This window comes from Paramacrobiotus metropolitanus, unplaced genomic scaffold (genome assembly GCF_019649055.1).
Source record: "Paramacrobiotus metropolitanus isolate TYO unplaced genomic scaffold, Prichtersi_v1.0 Parri_scaffold0000007, whole genome shotgun sequence".
Classification (NCBI taxonomy): Eukaryota; Metazoa; Tardigrada; class Eutardigrada; order Parachela; family Macrobiotidae; genus Paramacrobiotus; species Paramacrobiotus metropolitanus.
The window spans coordinates 1,397,246-1,414,721 of NW_026570227.1; the positions used below are offsets into that span (position 1 = coordinate 1,397,246).

General features: G+C 42.4%; 4 protein-coding genes across 6 annotated transcripts; all 4 read right to left on the reverse strand.

Moving 5' to 3' along the window:
- Window positions 1-1,022: 1,022 nt before the first annotated feature.
- Window positions 1,023-3,687, reverse strand: LOC129582312 (uncharacterized). Its single transcript, XM_055473815.1, has 5 exons — window positions 3,407-3,687; window positions 3,039-3,202; window positions 2,688-2,835; window positions 1,788-1,951; window positions 1,023-1,445 (listed from the first exon to the last, which is right to left on the reverse strand). The coding sequence occupies exons 1-5, from the start codon at window positions 3,458-3,460 to the stop codon at window positions 1,376-1,378; spliced, it is 600 nt and encodes a 199-aa protein (XP_055329790.1). The 5' UTR covers window positions 3,461-3,687; the 3' UTR covers window positions 1,023-1,375.
- Window positions 3,688-6,053: 2,366 nt separating this feature from the next.
- LOC129582205 (uncharacterized) lies at window positions 6,054-8,740 on the reverse strand. Its single transcript, XM_055473653.1, has 2 exons — window positions 7,069-8,740; window positions 6,054-6,193 (listed from the first exon to the last, which is right to left on the reverse strand). Exon 1 carries the CDS (start codon window positions 8,616-8,618, stop codon window positions 7,104-7,106), a length of 1,515 nt encoding a protein of 504 aa, XP_055329628.1. The 5' UTR covers window positions 8,619-8,740; the 3' UTR covers window positions 6,054-6,193; window positions 7,069-7,103.
- A 2,176-nt stretch (window positions 8,741-10,916) lies between these two features.
- Window positions 10,917-14,011, reverse strand: LOC129582494 (uncharacterized). Of its 2 annotated transcripts, none has more exons than XM_055474007.1 (5): window positions 13,920-14,011; window positions 13,471-13,664; window positions 13,196-13,322; window positions 11,124-11,305; window positions 10,917-11,038 (listed from the first exon to the last, which is right to left on the reverse strand). In XM_055474007.1, the coding sequence occupies exons 1-5, from the start codon at window positions 13,977-13,979 to the stop codon at window positions 10,984-10,986; spliced, it is 618 nt and encodes a 205-aa protein (XP_055329982.1). In that variant the 5' UTR covers window positions 13,980-14,011; the 3' UTR covers window positions 10,917-10,983. The 2 variants fall into 2 exon arrangements, with proteins under 2 accessions (XP_055329982.1, XP_055329981.1); XM_055474006.1 differs by having other exon boundaries at window positions 13,196-13,334.
- Window positions 14,012-16,356: 2,345 nt separating this feature from the next.
- On the reverse strand, window positions 16,357-17,373 carry LOC129582366 (uncharacterized). 2 transcript variants are annotated; one of them, XR_008689622.1, is made up of 2 exons: window positions 16,955-17,019; window positions 16,357-16,818 (listed from the first exon to the last, which is right to left on the reverse strand). XR_008689622.1 is itself a non-coding variant. In XM_055473880.1 (2 exons), the coding sequence occupies exons 1-2, from the start codon at window positions 17,235-17,237 to the stop codon at window positions 16,403-16,405; spliced, it is 435 nt and encodes a 144-aa protein (XP_055329855.1). In that variant the 5' UTR covers window positions 17,238-17,373; the 3' UTR covers window positions 16,357-16,402. The 2 variants fall into 2 exon arrangements, 1 of the variants encoding a protein (XP_055329855.1); XM_055473880.1 differs by lacking the exon at window positions 16,955-17,019 and adding an exon at window positions 17,219-17,373.
- Between the last annotated feature and the right edge of the window lie 103 nt (window positions 17,374-17,476).

Consider the following 17,476-nt stretch of genomic DNA (forward strand, 5'->3'; position numbering starts at 1 on the left):
TATATTGTATTGAGAAATAAAGTACTTGTGAGCCATTATTCACCCCACGTATTCTGACTTCCGGAAGGTACAAAAACTTTCAAAAAACATTTTTTTACACTACTTTGTATATGACCTTTACACGTAAATGCGTCAAGCACAACTAACTAATCTCAGAGTCTGACACTCAGACTGAAAGTAAAAATGAAATTAATTAAAATCAAATACTGTAAAAGCTGTGTAATGAAGCTCTGACCGGTTGCCAGACGCATGTAAGTGAAAACCTGCTCGGATTGAATTATATACAGATTCAAGCGTTTCACATTTCAAGCTCCAAATCAATTCATTTAAAAAAAAACGAGGCTTTAAGAATCTGAAACGACGCATTTCTTTTTCCAGATTTTTATATACTGTAAGTCTGTAGGTAATTTAAAAATTTATCAAATTAAATGCCGATTTTAAGAGATTTATTTACGAAAATTGTGCACCTTCCGGAAACTGGAATACATGGGTGATTGACTGTTCTGAAAATACAGCGGTTGGGATTGGTTGTTGATAAACATGGAACTATACGACCGGGATGGAGATGCGAGCGTTATAAGCGAGCAGCAGCACAGAACACAGGGAAATCGCGGCCAGTGTGTAGCAGTGCCGTGTGTGTGCGCAGTGTAAGGTATACAAGACCGATTAATTGCCGGCTTTTATTGTATTTGCATTACATTTCCGCTGCACACACAGCCACACTCCCGTGCGTACAGAGATCCGCCCCCGCAGATCATCGTCCCGCAGCAGCGGGGTTTCCGCAACGGTCACGTGATGCTGTATTGTTTTTCCGCGAACCGGTGATTACAGTTGCCGGTTAAAGGGCTTGTGCCTGGAAACATTTCTTAATTCGTTTTTTATTGGATTTATTTGACTACGCTGCTTTTATTTCGGGCTAATATTAATCAAATACATGTGTTCCAGCGCAAAGAAATAAAATATATCCGAGCGCCGTTTTACTGCGTGTAAGGGAAATATTATTAAGGATATATATTTTTAGCGTTACATTTATTTATCGAGATTTATTTATTTTTGTCCCTCGTGCAAAATTATTTTTACCGGATGAGAAAAACAGATCGACCCGGTGACTGTATATATCAAGGTATCAAGGGATACATAAGCTCGGTGTGCGGATAAATTAATATGTGTACATATGATGCAGCTAAGAATAACAATTTTCTATGAATTTGTATAGGCTTGATACGCTGTGCATTGATTGCATGGCATTCATAGTTAATTAAAAATATACCGAGTAGGTTGTCATAATTAAACGGTACGATGTGTTGGAAGAGGTCATGTTGCCTGCGAAATGGGGAATACTAGGATACAGTTGAGAAGAGGCCATCAAGAATTATTAAGCTGGCACCGTTTCCTGTCCGCATTGCTCCGGCGTTATGGGAATCACCCTCCATTTAAACCGTAAACTGCAATTACAAAATCACACCGGTTAGTGTGCTGTCGCGTAAAAAAAACTCGGGTTTTTTATTGGGTTACATAAATGAACCTTGGTTATTCGTTAAATCACGCAGTACATTATTTCAGAACATAACTGCGGTAAAAACGCCTTGAATATCTATATATTATTATATCCTTTACTTTATATATCAACCGAAAGACGAGAGATTACTGTATGAACTGATTTTTTTAGAAAAAATAAGTTTAAAAATTATGCAGCAAAATTCTCGCGGAGAATTTCAGTTGTAATGCGCGGGTAATAACTGTCAATTAAATTCAGTGGTGTATTGCAGTGGACGCCGGTAACTCGCCTGATATCTAAGGGATGAAAGCGCGCTTTACACGGCCGCTCCTCGGACCAGGCGTAGTCGCCTTCCCAGCTGGCGCGGAAGACGAAGCTGCAATTAAATTCCTCCATAATATCGTGCCCGGTGAAGTAGTCGTGGTCCCGCGCGTCCACCCGCGCCGTCACGTCCTGCAGCAATTTTCTTATGCACACAACGGGCTATTGGACACATGTTTCAGATACATGTGTTATGCAAGTATATCTATATACGTGATGTATATACATCACGCATATAAGGGGAAAAATGTGTCTAGCCGAACCAGTTCCTTGTACTTCTGATGTAAGCCAGCGGTGGTTTACGTTGTGGCTGCACAGCGTTTTATGTAAAGCGCTGCTATTAAGGCTTTGCGGCATTGACGGTACATGTGGTATAGCTGCACCAGGCAGGGCCGGGCTATAACACAGTTTTAGCCTGTTTACCTGCAGTTGTACGAGTGCTGCTTACCTGTTATCAGTACCTGCAATCTTAATGGCAGCGCTTTACATAAAACACTGTCAAGCCACAACGTAAACCACCAGCTGGCTTACATCAGAAGTACAAGGGATTGGTTCGGCTAGACACATTTTTCCCCCTATATACATGTGTTACATGTATGTATAGACATATACGTGTACAATGTATTACATGTATAGATATATACAATACATGTACATGTATATACGTGTATTTATTCATGATTTACGTGATGTATATATGCATGTATTTTACAATAATCCTTAGCGCAATTACTTGTTATCTTCAATAATTATATAAACGTCCTTTTATATATAGTAGTATGAATCGGTCACCTATACTGTTCGGTAAATCGATGATTATTTTCCCGATGGAATTGGATAGAGACAAATGTATTTATCTGTACTGTACCGTGGGTAAGGCTTGGGAAGAGCTGCCGCAGATGGTCTTGGATAGACTGCGGTTGATGGTCAGTGTGTCGCTGTTGTACTGACTTGTCAGCACCGTGAAGTCCTCCTGCGAGCGGGCGCCCCCCGGGAACGTCTCCCGCGGCTTCTGCCTGTGGGAACACATACACTGTTTATTTTTTTCCACTGTACAGTTACACATACACTGTACAATTTTCTCGTATAATTTCCAGCGCAGAAAGTATATCGGCTTTTATACAATTTTCCGGTGATGTTGTTTGCTGGACTCGATGTCCCGCCTTATTACAACAATTATGCGAACAATTCAACAACGTTACCGCAGCGGTGCACTCACGTGTCGATGTAGACGTAGAGCAGGGGATCGCAGGCCGTGAAGACGTCGCAGCGCTTCCCGTTGTGGATGAGGGATTTGGGGTTGTGCAGCTCCGTCAGCATGACGTCGATGCGGTAGTAGTGCCCGGACAGCGCTCCGCACCGACACACCAGCGACGCGCAGCACTACGGTACAATCAAATTATCTGTGTGTTATTTGCACTTTGAATTTTCTCAACAACCGCTACACTTCGGGGTTTTTTCCTTTCCGGACATTATTGTCACAAGATGGCTTCGCGTACCGGATACCCGAGACACGTACGGTATTCTCCGCGTTGTTTCACATTAGAAAACTTGGATACATTTTTTATTAACCTTGGGTACACTTACGAGCAAGAACCAGCACAGTGCACTGCTCCGTCGACAGAGTCGTGAGTGGATCATTCTGAACTGACTATCCACGAAGCCGGGATAAATTAATAAACGTCGAACTGCTATATAATTATGTACAATTTATTATAATACACCGGGATCACAGTAATTAACAGTCTGGCCAGTGAACTCGATAAACAGCAAGCACACTCTAGATAATTTTTAATGGAATTGCTAAATCAACTGCAGTTCTTTTACTAAAACAGTATTATACTACAAGTGCATCGTTTCTTCCAGTCACGTTGACCGCGTGCGAAATGCGCAGGCAGCACGCTGCAGCTAGCGTCGATCCGGGCTTGCAACCGTGCACACCTACGTACATACACATACTGTCACACACTGGCACCGGAGCAAAGGTCACTGCCGGGTAGGCTTTCGTGGAAACCCATACAGATCATAAATGTGATAAATACGTGTATTAGTTAAGCGTATTGTACTGCTGCAGTCTTAATTAACTGCAGTATTATTTATACCTTCCAATTAATTTCAGGTAAGTACCCACTGTAAGTAAGTGTTTACCAAAGAGATTTTCCGCGAAGGGAGCAGCATTATGTCTGCAGCGCATAACGTGCCTTCATTACTAATCGGCTGTATACGATGCGTATTATTTGTATTTAATTATCCTAAAAATTCAAGATACGTTATTTCTGTTGTACTTGACTGTCGTTAAAAATAATATTTTTGTTTTTAATTACCGATAAAAATAATATTTTTATTTCTGTTTAATTAGTAATATTTTTTTTACATCACTTATTTTTTTACATCTCTTTTAGTAATATTTTTTTTACATCTCTTTCTTATCTTTTTTTACATCTTTTTTTTTACATCTCATATTGTTTCATTACGAAAATCTTATTTTATTCCGTTGTAGCTACTTGTACAAGCTGCCACTGAGCGATATTATTATATATAGGATAAGGATAATGTACGAGGTAATTACGTCTTCTGATACGCAGCGGCAATTTATCTCCACCGATCGGTGAACTGAGAATGCGTACAACTGCAAGTCAGTTCAATTTATGGTCCGATACAATCAGCATCGCGATAAAAATTCCACTTTCGTACAAATGCACCCATACATACAGCAAAGTGCGTCATCGATGATGGCGACTTGCGCAATTAACTGGCTAATTAAAACAAGCAACTTCCGGCACAATCGTCAGGCAAATGCGAGTCAACACTTTGCAACAGCAACATAGGTAAAAATCCATAAGAGACAGACCGGCGGCGCCGTGCAATGCGAAGTTGAATTAAGGAAAGGGCAGCGCCGTAGTGGTCGGCGCTTGGGTCGTGGTGGTCACCGTCTTCGGGTCGCCGCCGCACACCTCCACGTCCACGGGGAACACGCGCCAACGGTAGAATAACCTGCCGAATAAACATACATAAATAAAACCACAAATATGTAGAGAAATTAAAAAAAAAGAAATATAAAGAAAAATTAATATTAAAATTATAAAAACGGAAATGTAAACATAATAGTCAAAAATAAACAAAATTTATTACAAATAAATATATAAAAAATATAAAGAGATAATAATTAAAAACATCCAGACAGAATTTAGTTAGCAGTATAAATTAAACATTATTACAAATAAAACTATAAAAAACAAAATTATAAAATACAAATAATAACAGAAAAAATTGTAAAAAACTGTGGCCAACCGGATTTTGGTGGGGAGGTGCTTGGCGGCGCACTCCTCCATGGGGGACCAGCTGCGGAAGGCGTCGCGCTCGGCCTCGTCCTGGTTGGTGGCCGTGTCGGCTACCGGCGGGAAGAACTTGCACTCGAACTGCTCGATCAGGTCGTACTTGCCCAGAAAGTCCTCGTCCATCACCTCCACGCGCACGTTCACGTTCTGCAACCGGCGCAATTAATTATTTACACGTTTGTTAATTAACGCTTTATATACGCGTATATGTAATGTTGCAAATAATGATCGGAAATAAATCTTAAAAATGGAAAATAAATTAACAACAACTGTACGAGTATAATAAATTGCAGTTAATGGAAAATAAATGGTATTAATTACATACACTGAGGCCGCCGCCGCAGATGTCCTTGTGGATGGTTTGGTTGACATCGTAGGAGTTGACGTTGCGCCGCCAAGTCAGCATCGTCAGGTCGCGGTCCGCGCGGACGGCCTGGGCCCACGGCGCCGACGGCCTCTCACTGACAAAGCGAAACGGAAATCAGAACACCATGTTCTAAAATCTAAACCCTAGGGTACTACAAATGCCTCTACACTAGTAATTCCACCGAAACATTACACAATATAATGTAAGAAATTTTGTAAACTTTTTCACTGGTAAATGAGGTACAACATATTTATTGCAGCGCAAAATGTGAAACTAGCGAATTAAAATAAATAATTATTAGTAATAAGGCGCTGAATTTAGGACATAAGAATACAAAAAAATTTAAGAACGAATAAATTTGCGAGTGAATAAATTAAAGAAAATTGTTTGGAATAAATTTTCCCATTAATTTTCAAATTTAAAAATGCGGATATTCTGCCTGCTGTTTAACACGCCGCTGAAAAATTCTGACGGAAGACCGGAAGGGGCTTACACGTCGATGTAGGTGTAGATGATGGGGTCGCAGGGCGTGACCTCGTCGCAGCTCTGCGTGTTGTGCAGATGGCCGTTGATGTTCTCGTACTTGCCGAATTCCACCTCGATGCGGTAGAAGCCCGTCACGCTCGTCGTCTGCAGGCCCCGCACACTGCCGCCGCATCCCCATAACACCTAAGATAATCACACCAATAACAACCATTTGGGAACACGTAAATATAAATAATAATTTTGTAATTTCTGGATAAATTTCGGCTTTACCGTTAATACGGCTAAGTATACCGACATCATTTTTATTTAAAAGTGATAATATTTATTGCAAGAATTAGCGATGGAGGTGGAAAATGGTGAAGCCAGGAGAAACTTTAACACGACTGAGTTCTCTCGTGCATCTGCGAGCGCACACTGAATTTAGCGACAGCGTTCCGACATGGAGCAGGCTGGTGTATTTAATTACACACAGGAATTTCGGCGAATATCACTGCCATCTCCGATGCCTATCGCGATTCGCCACACTGTCTCGTAACACTCACACGGGTGCGTCGGCCCTGACTCAGCAACACTGTGAAATTCCTCTCTACCCGCAACTTTCTGTGCAGTCTGTCTTGCCTTCTGTTGTATTGCTTATTAACAAATTAATTATCCGTTAATTAAAACCTAAAATAGTCGAAGCAGATTGTATATAGTGAAGGTGACCTTTGTCGGAAACAGAGTCAATGTCTAAATCGACAAAAAAATTAAAGATACCGATGACCTTTCCAAATTAATTACTAATCTAATTAAATTTGGCTGGCCCATATATACATAAATACTTAAACGTGACCTTTAGCGACGACACTGTTAAATAAATTGGTCACGAAAATTAAAACTACTCTTGCAAATGAAAGCGGATCATATTTACGTATGACTTTCTTAATTCTTGCTTGTTTATATCCTAGTTAAAGGTGACCTTTAACGGAACTGAATTTAGTTGACAAGAATTTAGTAAACAGATTAACTATGTAATTTAAAACATTTGTATGACAACGGTGACCTTTTCTCGAACTTACCCTTCATTACCGGCAACGCCGAGAAACCAACGTCGTCACTGCACATCTTCCCGCTGCAGTTTACTGCACTCGTTAAAAAAATCCCGGTTGTTCTGCATGAGCCGGTCGACCTTGTCGGCCACCTCCTTGACATCCTCCACCAACACCCGGAACTCCTCCTCCATCCCCGCCACCTCCCGATCCACCGGCCGCGCCGCAGCGGCCTCATCCAGTCCGGACAAAAAGCTCACGGATTCCTCCCGCTTCTGCAGCCACGCCCGCCACGTCGCCAGCGGCGCGGTCGGGAACTTCTCCGCCGAGCGCAGCCGCGGCACCGGCCCCAGAAGCCACTGCAGCTGCTGCTCGGTGACGAAGGGGACCAGCGCCAGCCCGTGCTCCACGGTCAGCTCCGCCCGCGCGCTCGCCAGGGCGTCCTCGATCCCGGCGCGTTCCGCCAGCGGCCCGACGGCCTCCGGGTCCGCCAGGACGCGCGTCAGCATCAGGCGCTCCTGGGCTTCGAGAGCCTCCAGGCGGTCGGTGATGGCGGTGAAGCGCCGGCGGACGGCTTCGTTTTCCTCGCGGGCGGACTGGTAGAAGCCGAAGGGGAGGTTTGCGGCCTCGGAGGTGCTGGCGATGCTGCTGGAGTCCGGCGGGGGGTCATCGGCCGGTTGACCTTTCCGCCGGATGGCGGTCAGGGACTCCTCGATGCTACGCAGCGTCCGGAGGTCGGCGTCGATCAGCTCGAACGGGTTAGTGTGGGAAAGGGTCACGGCGCCGGACTCTTCGGGGTCTTCCGGTTGGAGGAGCTCATCCAGCCGGGACTCCTCCTCCGGTGTGTAGTACTTCCCGGCGCACTGAATATTCCGCTTAACATGGTCGATTTTCGGAAGCGTCGCTTCAAAATTGAAGGAAAACGCCGGAGATTTTACAGCCTCGTTAACAGGAGCTCCGGGATCTGGGAGATCATCCGCCAGGACCTCCGCGTCCGGTTCTTCCGCTTCCTGGAGGTCATCCCCCTCCGGCACCGGGACCAACGGCCAATCCTTCTCACAATCCTCCAAATCGGAGTCGGTGATCCGCCGGGGAACCGAAAGCGACCCCTCCGACCGCGAGCCTCCAAACAAACTCGTCCCGGCCGACGCCGGCGTCTCCAGCCCCCCGAGGACTTCCTCCTGGAGCGCGGTGGCCGACAGAAACTTCCGGGTGTTGTCGACCTCCGAGCGGTCCTCCTGCCGGAGACTCTCCGGCACCGGGTACTCGGACAGCGTCTGACGGAGGGTGTGCAGCTGTTGTTTGCGCTGGTGGCGGATGCGGGCTTCGCGGTGGAAGCGCTCCTCCAGGAGGATGTCCAGCTGGCGCATGTCGGCCAGGGCGTGCTGCAGGAACTGCGGGTCGCCGGTGTCGTAGCGCTGCAGGGCGCCGGTGGCGGCGGCGTCGTCCTCGTCGGAGTCGAGGAGCTGCGCGACGTAGGCGTCCATGTCCGGGCCGTCCTCGAAGCCGTCGCCGTCGTCGGCCGGATGTTTCTGGAAGCCCTCCTTCGGGAAGTCCCGACAGGTCGGCGTTTTATCCATTTGTAGCGAGAGGGACGGATTTAGCGGACCGTTGTTGGCGGCGTACTACTATTTCGCCTTGTATTAAGCGAAGAAATAATGCTATATAATTATTCGAGTACTTTGAATAAAATTGATTTAATACTGACTAATTGCTTTGTTGTACCATACGAGTCGTATTTCTGCGTCAGCTGATGCTGGATGGTGTCATGGATACGAAAAGTATCTCGTACGTATTTTCACAGTACTGTACTTATACCATAATTATTAACGTGGTATTGCTCGTACAATCAGTGCGCTTTCGGTACTTTGTTATGTTACAGTAAATCATTATTATTATTAAAATAAATTATTATTAATTTGAATTTGTCAAATACAGTATTACTTTAATAGGAAATTTTGCGACCACATTACTGTGAATATTACTATTATACAAGTATCGGTCGCGCTAGCGCGCGACCAGTTGTGTTCGAGGTATGGAAGAATTAAAAAAAACACAAAATACACATCGTACAGCAATAAAAATGATTTGAGAAATATATCTATATTTCAATTATGGAACCCCCAGCGAGGCCAGCTACGAAAATATTTTAACATGTAGAAATGAGGACAGTTTTCAAGCTTTCCGGTTAAATTCGACCACTGGTATAAAAACTGTGAAAGCCTCCGCAATTTTTCTTTTTGTTTGCATTTTTCACGGTTCTTTTTCACGTTTTTAATAGTTTTTAATATTGAAAATTCCATTGAAAAAATGGGCGTAAATCAAATTAATGGCGCATTTTGTATTTTGTCACGAGCGGCAGATTGTCATCGCACGCACTCTAATGTAACTTTATATTGCCGATCTAACGAACTGAAAACTTGAATTTTTTTGTACGACCGATAATAATTATTTAAACGGTGATTAAATGAATAGAGTGGGATCATTTACACGATGCCCACAAAAACCATTCAACCGATATTTTAGCGCAGAATAACGGTTGCCCAAGGTGACCTGGGAGGCTGCATCTTTAGCTACTAATTGTAAGATTTTCAGCCATTCAGTCAAGCTCTTGAGTATTTATAAAAATAAAATAAATACATATTTAATAAATTTTGAGGTTAGTGAATACCCAAGCTACCGCCAGTATTACAGAGCAACGTAGGACTTAGTGAATACCCAAGCTACCAGTATCACAGAGCCGCTATGTGAGTGAATACGGTAAACGGGCCGCGGGCTGGCTTTTAGATATTTAGAAATTACATATAAATCAGACAATTTAGACCGTGAGATATTGAGGTACTTAGATTTCTAGATATTTTTAAATTTCGAAAGTTTGGAGGCTCAAAAAATTAGAGGTAACGGCCCCGCTGCGCGGGGCCGAGTCGAAATATTTAGAAATTCTTGAAATGTAAAAGCTTTGGAGCCGACTTTCAAAACATTTATAGTTATTTTGAGGTATTCAAACAGATTTAAAAACATCTTAAAGGTTTCAAGAATTTAAAAAAATTGTAAGTTTGATAGGATTGTCAATTTCAAATAACTATAGTTTAGGTTGCTAAGTTGCGAAACCTGTATTTGCTCATTCGAGACGTTTGTAGAATTTACTGGAAATTTCTATGAACTTTAAACGCTAAGTACGGAAAGTTTGAAAGGGTTTTTGAAAACGTTCCGGAAACCAAAATTTGTTTCGAAGCAGCAGATAGGAAGCTTTAGAAGATGCTGGATTTTATAAAATAATCAAAAGCTTCACCAATGGAATCTCGAATTAGGAGATAATTTACAAAACTAACAACCTTTAAGTACTAACAACCTTTAAGTACTACAGCTTCTAAAAATTTTGTTAGACCTTCTCCAAAACTTGAGATTTTTTTAAAGATAAAGGTAGGAACGTTTGCGCGATGCTCTATTTTACAAAATTATCACCTTATTAAAAAAATCAATCTTGATTTAGAAGATAATTTCCAAAAAATAAGGACGTAAGGATATATGAATCTATTGATATACTGCATACTTTTTGATTTTGGCGATAATTAATTTTAATATCACTAATAAAACCGAAGTTGTGTGAAACAAAATCACAGAATGATCCGTTATAATATTAATTAATGGCTGTTTTATTTACTTACGTATTTCGCATATAATAGTTAGTGTTTCTTGCGCCACTAGCAAGATGCAGATACGCTGTCATTTTAATTCAGTTAAGACTTATTAAGTACACAGTACATACTGCAGACGACAGTGATATCTCGCATTTTTTAAATATATTTCCAAATTTTTATATTCAGTTGATGTGCAATTTCGTTGTCATGATGTATGAACAAGACACGAACAACATGGAACAGCACCCACAAGAAAACATACAAGAATGTTACGGCTCGTAATTAGCGCTAATCCCGCGAATTATTACAGGCACAACGTCGTCGGTTTGGCCTGGAAGTAGCGGTAGCGAAAGGTCAACCTGCCGAATAAATTAAAATTAACCCTGACCTTTGAAATCAAACGCTGAGAATTTAGAATGTAAGTGTTTTGCGGCAGCGACCGACCTGACTTTGCTGAGCGGATGCACTTTGCCGACGCAGTGCAGATCCTCCGACCACACGGCGTTCTCCTCTTCCACATCCGCCACCGGGAAGGCGTGCTCGGGGATCAGACAGCTGAAGCGCTCGATGCTGTCGTCGCGCGTCAGCACGTCGCTGTCGTCCACTTTCACGCGCAGATTCAACATCTACACAACGTAGGCCGGTAATTTAATATCCTATAGTCCTTTTTTTAATATCCTGTATTATTATTTTTAATATCCTATCAAGGAAAAGATCTATATTACAACGGAAAACCCCGTACGATCTGGTCAGAACAAACCGATAAATTAATCGAAAAACTGCTAACGCCATTCGATTCAGCATGTCTGGAAACTGTGTCACATGCATTTTCTTTTGGTAATTATCCGCTCCGGCTCCCGTGCACAGACGCCGGTGCCGGTAGAGCTGAAAGCTCAAGGTGACCTTGAAAAAATTTCATAGCCCGGTTGCATGGAGCAAAAAATCAGTAAATTCAAACTGGTACCTATTTAGATCAGCAAATTAAAAAGGTTTTAACTTTACTCCTATAAAACTAAAAATAGCCGGTTAGCAGTAACACGAACGAGGCTGCTAGCGGATGGCTTCGTTTCCAATAGATCGTTAACAATTCAAAGCGTTCAAAAACATGACTTATGAAGCAGAGCGCTCGTTTAAAGTTATTTGAAGGAAGCTGTAAAAGAAATTGACCATAGTAATCGTTTAAACGGGCTGACCATTCACTACAGTCCGAGCAGTACTAAGGACAGACAGGACAGTGATTAATCAGCATACTTCTGTAGAAAATGCCAAACCAATTAAACTGCTCAGAACGAAAAATTCATATTCTTATAAGAAAACACCAGAAAAATAAACGGCATACTCGTCGCAATGACTTACAAAGGATAACTTCGTAATATTAATGATCACAATCAATGCAAAAAGGCGTGTTCACATTGGAAATAACCATACAAAAAATTTTACTAATTACATGAATTTCGAAAAGTGTTACCGCTACCATGTATGTGCATCGTCTCAAAGAACAGTTTAGAAAAATAAAAATTGCTTCATAAACAACTATCATTCCTAAAAAAACGAGTATTAATTTGGCGGCTACGGTCACACAGGTTCGGATGAGCGAGTTACCGAACTATTACCACTATTTAGTGTATCGATTGAGTTGTTCGAATTACTCTGTACTAGCGCGATAGAATGGGTGAGCAACCGCACTACCGCTACTCTCCAGTGCACAGAGCTCGCTAGGTGATGGAGTAATCAAACGAGTGGTGAAGAACGAGTGAACTGCGCTACCACCACTGAAAATGAGACTGAACATATGCATTATTCTCGTGGGCAGAGCCCGGCAAGTGAGTGGGCGACCGACTACTGAAGAGAACCATAGCGCACCGCTCGTTTTGGTGGGTACGTAACGAAACGAGTGGTAATGGGTAACTGATGTACAGTACCACTAATGTTCACTGCACATAGTGTATGACCAATTTCCACTACTGTCCAATGCGCAGAGCCGACTGTGAGAATGAGTAACCAAATTACCCTTATCGTCTGGAGCGCAGATCGTGATAGATGGTAAAAGAACTGAAGTAACACTACGAGTACTGTTTAGTGTATAGTATTACTATATTTGCGATCACTAAGTGATCGCAAATATAGTAATACTAAATTAACGAAAATCAGTCGAGAATTCCAACCGTAGACCACAAGAAGCGCGGAGGCAAAGCCGAAGCCGTTTCTTGTATCCTATATTATTAGTAATAAAATATTCAAAAAATATACGCAATTATGAAGCTACATGTACTGTACTTATTATAAAAAATGTGTATAACAATACAGTACGGTACGCGAATGCAGAAAAAATATATGTATAAAAATTTATATATATAAATATTATATACCTATAAAAAGTGAATTATATACAAAAAATGATCTTGTATATATAAAAAATTTAAGCAAAAATAAATGTAAAGGTTACTCACCTAATAAATGTAAAAGTAAAAATATATATAAAAATTTAAAGTAAAATAAATCTCAAGATCACTCACTGGAATCTGGGCCGACTTGGCGCACACCGAATAATTAAGGATCTTGTCGATCGTGAAGAGATTATTATTGGCGCTCTGATGCACCAGCTGCAGGTTGCTCTTATTGGCGGATCCCGGCCAGACGGCGCTGGCGTTCTTCCTGCACCAGGAAGCAACTAGTCATTCATGCAATACTGATGCAAAACATTCATACAACATTTCTTTATATATAAAGGTCAGTTATCTTGAAGAAGAACTATGTCTGGGTATTTAAAATAAAAGAGCGGAAAACTCACGCGTCAAGGTAGGCGTAAAAGGTCACATCGCACTGCGTGGCCAGATCGCAGCGGCGGCCGTCAATATCGATGCCCTGGTCGTTGGAGAAATTGCGCAGATTGATCTGCAGCGTGATGGTGGTGCCGTTGACGGGGATCACCGCCAGACCGCCCGGGGCGCCAGCATCCTGCGGTATCGTCACAATTGCCGCGCTCTACCAGTAAAAAATGTGTATCAATTATTTCCGTGCCTGGATCATCGCGGAATCATAATACGCGGAATTAGCCATATAATAACTTTAAAATAATGCGAACTGCATAAAGCAAAATTTAGAAAAATAGCAAAAAATATTTATATATACAAATTAAATAAAAATATGCTAAAAAATAAAATGTTTATAGAATAAATTTATTAGGGAAATAAAAATAATGATAATTATGTTGTTTAGTTGTAATAGCAAATTACGTACCAAAAAGGTCAACTTAATCAGCGCGCCGATGATGGTGAACACGTTGTGAAGAATCGGCATTTTCGTGATTATAAGAAAAACGGGAAAATAGAGTAACTGAACATGCAGTGAAGTGGGCTTTATACTGAGCGACTGACGTTAATATCCAAAATTTATCTGCAAACACTGAGCGACATGAAAGCAGATGAATAGTGGAAAAATCTGCTTTCCAGTGCCAGAACTAACCGGTCAGCGAGAATCGCCCGTGTGCCAGTTTCCATCCAGCACTTTCTCTGAACACCGGCACAATCCTCGCAGACATGTGGCGTTTTGTTTGCTAGACGCCTTTTATTCTACAGGTAGATCAAACGGTGTCTAGACTGGAATCGCGATGTTATGGGGTGTCGTTTCTGCGTGAATATCTTTGTAGTTTGCAAGAAGACGAAAGAGAGAAATACAGGAGATTCCGGGCTCAGTAAAATTGAGGGGCGGGGCATGCCCGCTCACCAGGCCAGTTTCTTTGTATCCCTACTGCGATATACTTTGAAGAAATTTTTGATTTTATTAATAAACCGAACTGATTTAATTTTTGTATTTACAAATATATTAATAATTAATTTAATATTAAAAAATACTGTTGCTTAAATTAATTTGCTTTACTATTACTTGTTCTAAGAATTCAAATTGGTTAAAAATTGTTTACTGTTCTTTATAGTTTAGCGTGTTTTTTCTGGTATTTGTGTATTGCGTTTTTGATTGGGACAATAAAGTGCGAGATAATTGGGTTACCGGTTACAAACAGCGATCCACAATCCGGGCTAATTAATATACGTACAAGCCCAGCACGGATGAATAATGTCTTAGCATTTCGAGCAGTAAAACGGTTAACTGCATATGTATTAAATAATGGAACGATGTTTATTACATTAAGGAGGCACGAACAAAATAAACAGGCGTGAGCAGAACCTGTTATTTTTGCTAATTCGCAGTTCGCTAATTTCAATGACAATTCGATATAATAACACATAGTAACAATCTGGGGATTTACAAACAGCCCATGTTAAGCTAATGGCCACCATGGTAACAAGCTTTTGAGTGACCACTGGACTGTGGGAATTGGGCTTTTCAGAAATTTGAAGATGCAGGATTACTCTCGACACAAAATCAAATAACGTAAACGTAATGTCGTTCGATACAGTTCGATTAATTATTTTTATTATTTAAAATGCCGAATAAATGCCGTATGCTGCTGTGAAATTATGGAAACGCCACTTATACCGGTCCGAAACGCGCCATGTTGACGTGTCCGAAGGATCCCGTAATTCGCGCAACATGGGAATCCACGATACCCCGCGCGCGTAATACATTCCCAAAAAAGATCTCCTGTTGCGAAATTCACTTTTCCCCCGACGAACTCATGCGAGAGGATGTTTGCCAGGATGGTTTAGGAAACAGCGTGGTCCGTAGAATCGACCCACCCCGACCGGTATTGCGGACCACGGTACCCACGCGGTTCCCCGGGTTCCCGGCGTATTTCCAGAAATCATCTGCTACTCGACTCGATCCGGAAGTTAAACGAGCGAGGCGAGCGGAACGAGCGTTCCAAGAACAGTTGGCAGCAGTGGAAGTGGAGAAGCAGGCGGACTGTATTCGCTGCGCGAAGGGCTTTGAATTGAGCGGGTTCGTGGGTATTTCCGCTCGCGAAACACATTGCGGGAATCCGAATCGTCGAACAGTGGCCACTTCCACCGGGTGAACAACGAGCAGCTGTTTATGTACGGGAAACGTTCTGTATCGGCAAAGGTTCTGTATCGTTCTGTATCAGTTTCTCTGGATCTGGTCAAACACATTGCTGGCGATTTATGCGCATTAGAGGCTTCCCTGTTGCACACTGTTTGCTGATATTCTTATTCACTTTTAAATCGCGAACCGATTGGCCTCGTTGTACTGTACTCAATTTTCAGCTGGCCATGGAACACTTTCGGATCAGGATAAAAGCTTTCAAACTACCTAAATTTCTGTTGCAGGTATCCCAGTGTCATTATCCGCAACGGTCACGCAGCCGCGGCGCACATCCACGCTTGCCGGGTGACGGTGGCTCCGATACAGTTCACTGCATGGTCCCAGTTTTGCCAGTATATGTGCAAGATTGGCGAGAAAGGGGAAACGTGGGCATTGAGCACGCCGTTCTACATACCCTCTGTAAAACTCTAGCGTCGGCACTTCGCTGACCACTGACCTCTTACTTATATTAAAGTGGATGAATGTTGACTAAGCGGTTCAACATGTTGTGGTTACCTGTTCTGCCTGTTTAATTACTATAGCGTAACATACAGCGCAGATTTAAATACTTCATTAACAGAAACTATAATTTTTTATATCTTTTCTATATGATAATTTTATATGCTATAAGATTACACTAGTATTTTATAAACAGAAACTATCATTTTTTCGGTTCCTCACGTAATTGTACAAGTTCGATATTGAGTAAAACTCTCAGGTAATCAATGTTGCAAGGTCCGTCGTCGATTGTCCATCTTCTGTGGTTCCCCCGGGAGGCGGGGACGAGGCGCAGGGCGTTGGCAGGTATCCATATCGTACACGGACACGCCGCACACCATACAGTCGGCCAGACACACGCAGCTGCCGGCTGGTAGGTGGCTGCAGTTGAGGTGGGGGTTTAGCGCCGTCAACTCGTCGACGCGCGCTCCGTGGCGGTCGGCTAGCGACTGGCAGGTGTCGTTGGGCAGCGCACGGGTGGCGGTTACGCAGGCGACCGGACGAACACGGGCGGCTGCCGTGTGCGACAGCGGTAGTAAAATGCTGATTATCGACACCCACAAATAGGAGAGCATGGTCGGTCTTCCGGGTTGATGCTTCCACGTTAGCTTCCTCAACAGCGTCTTCATCTTCCGGGTAACTAATAAAGACGAATTTCTAGTCAAATAACAATTACTATATTCACGCGTTGTAAATGTAAAGTGATCACTGATCACGCAACACAAATCTAAAACGACAGTATTTACAAGGAAATTGTAGCAAAAATTACCGCTTACTTTACGATTGCTGTACTCGGCTGGTTGTTTTCGAAAACGGCTCGGTTTACATACTCAGCAATGCATTAGTCAGGTGACAGACCGATCAAGCATACGGTAGCTCGACTTGGTAATCTCGTGGGCGACCATAAGGAATTTTTTATGGAACACGCCTATCTGAATCACTTACGTGTACGAATTGTGTACATTTTGAAAAGTTTTTCCAACTTTTTGGACTGCTTACATTTACGATTTACGAGCATTATGCTCATGTGATCTCTTTACCTCGAAAAAGAACAAACATGAGACGCCGGTAAATTATTCTGTCGGCAGCGATGCACGCAGTGACTTATTGTTGCTTTCTAATAAAATTAAAGCCAGCCTTATATCCGCCCTTGTGAAAAAAAAAAACAACACAGCCGTACTTTGCGATTGCTTTATTCGGCTGGTTGTTTCGAAAATGAAATTATTGTACTCGTACACTAGTTGTGTTTATGTAGTGCGCAATATACTGGTAAACAACTGCTTAATGCTGCACAGATA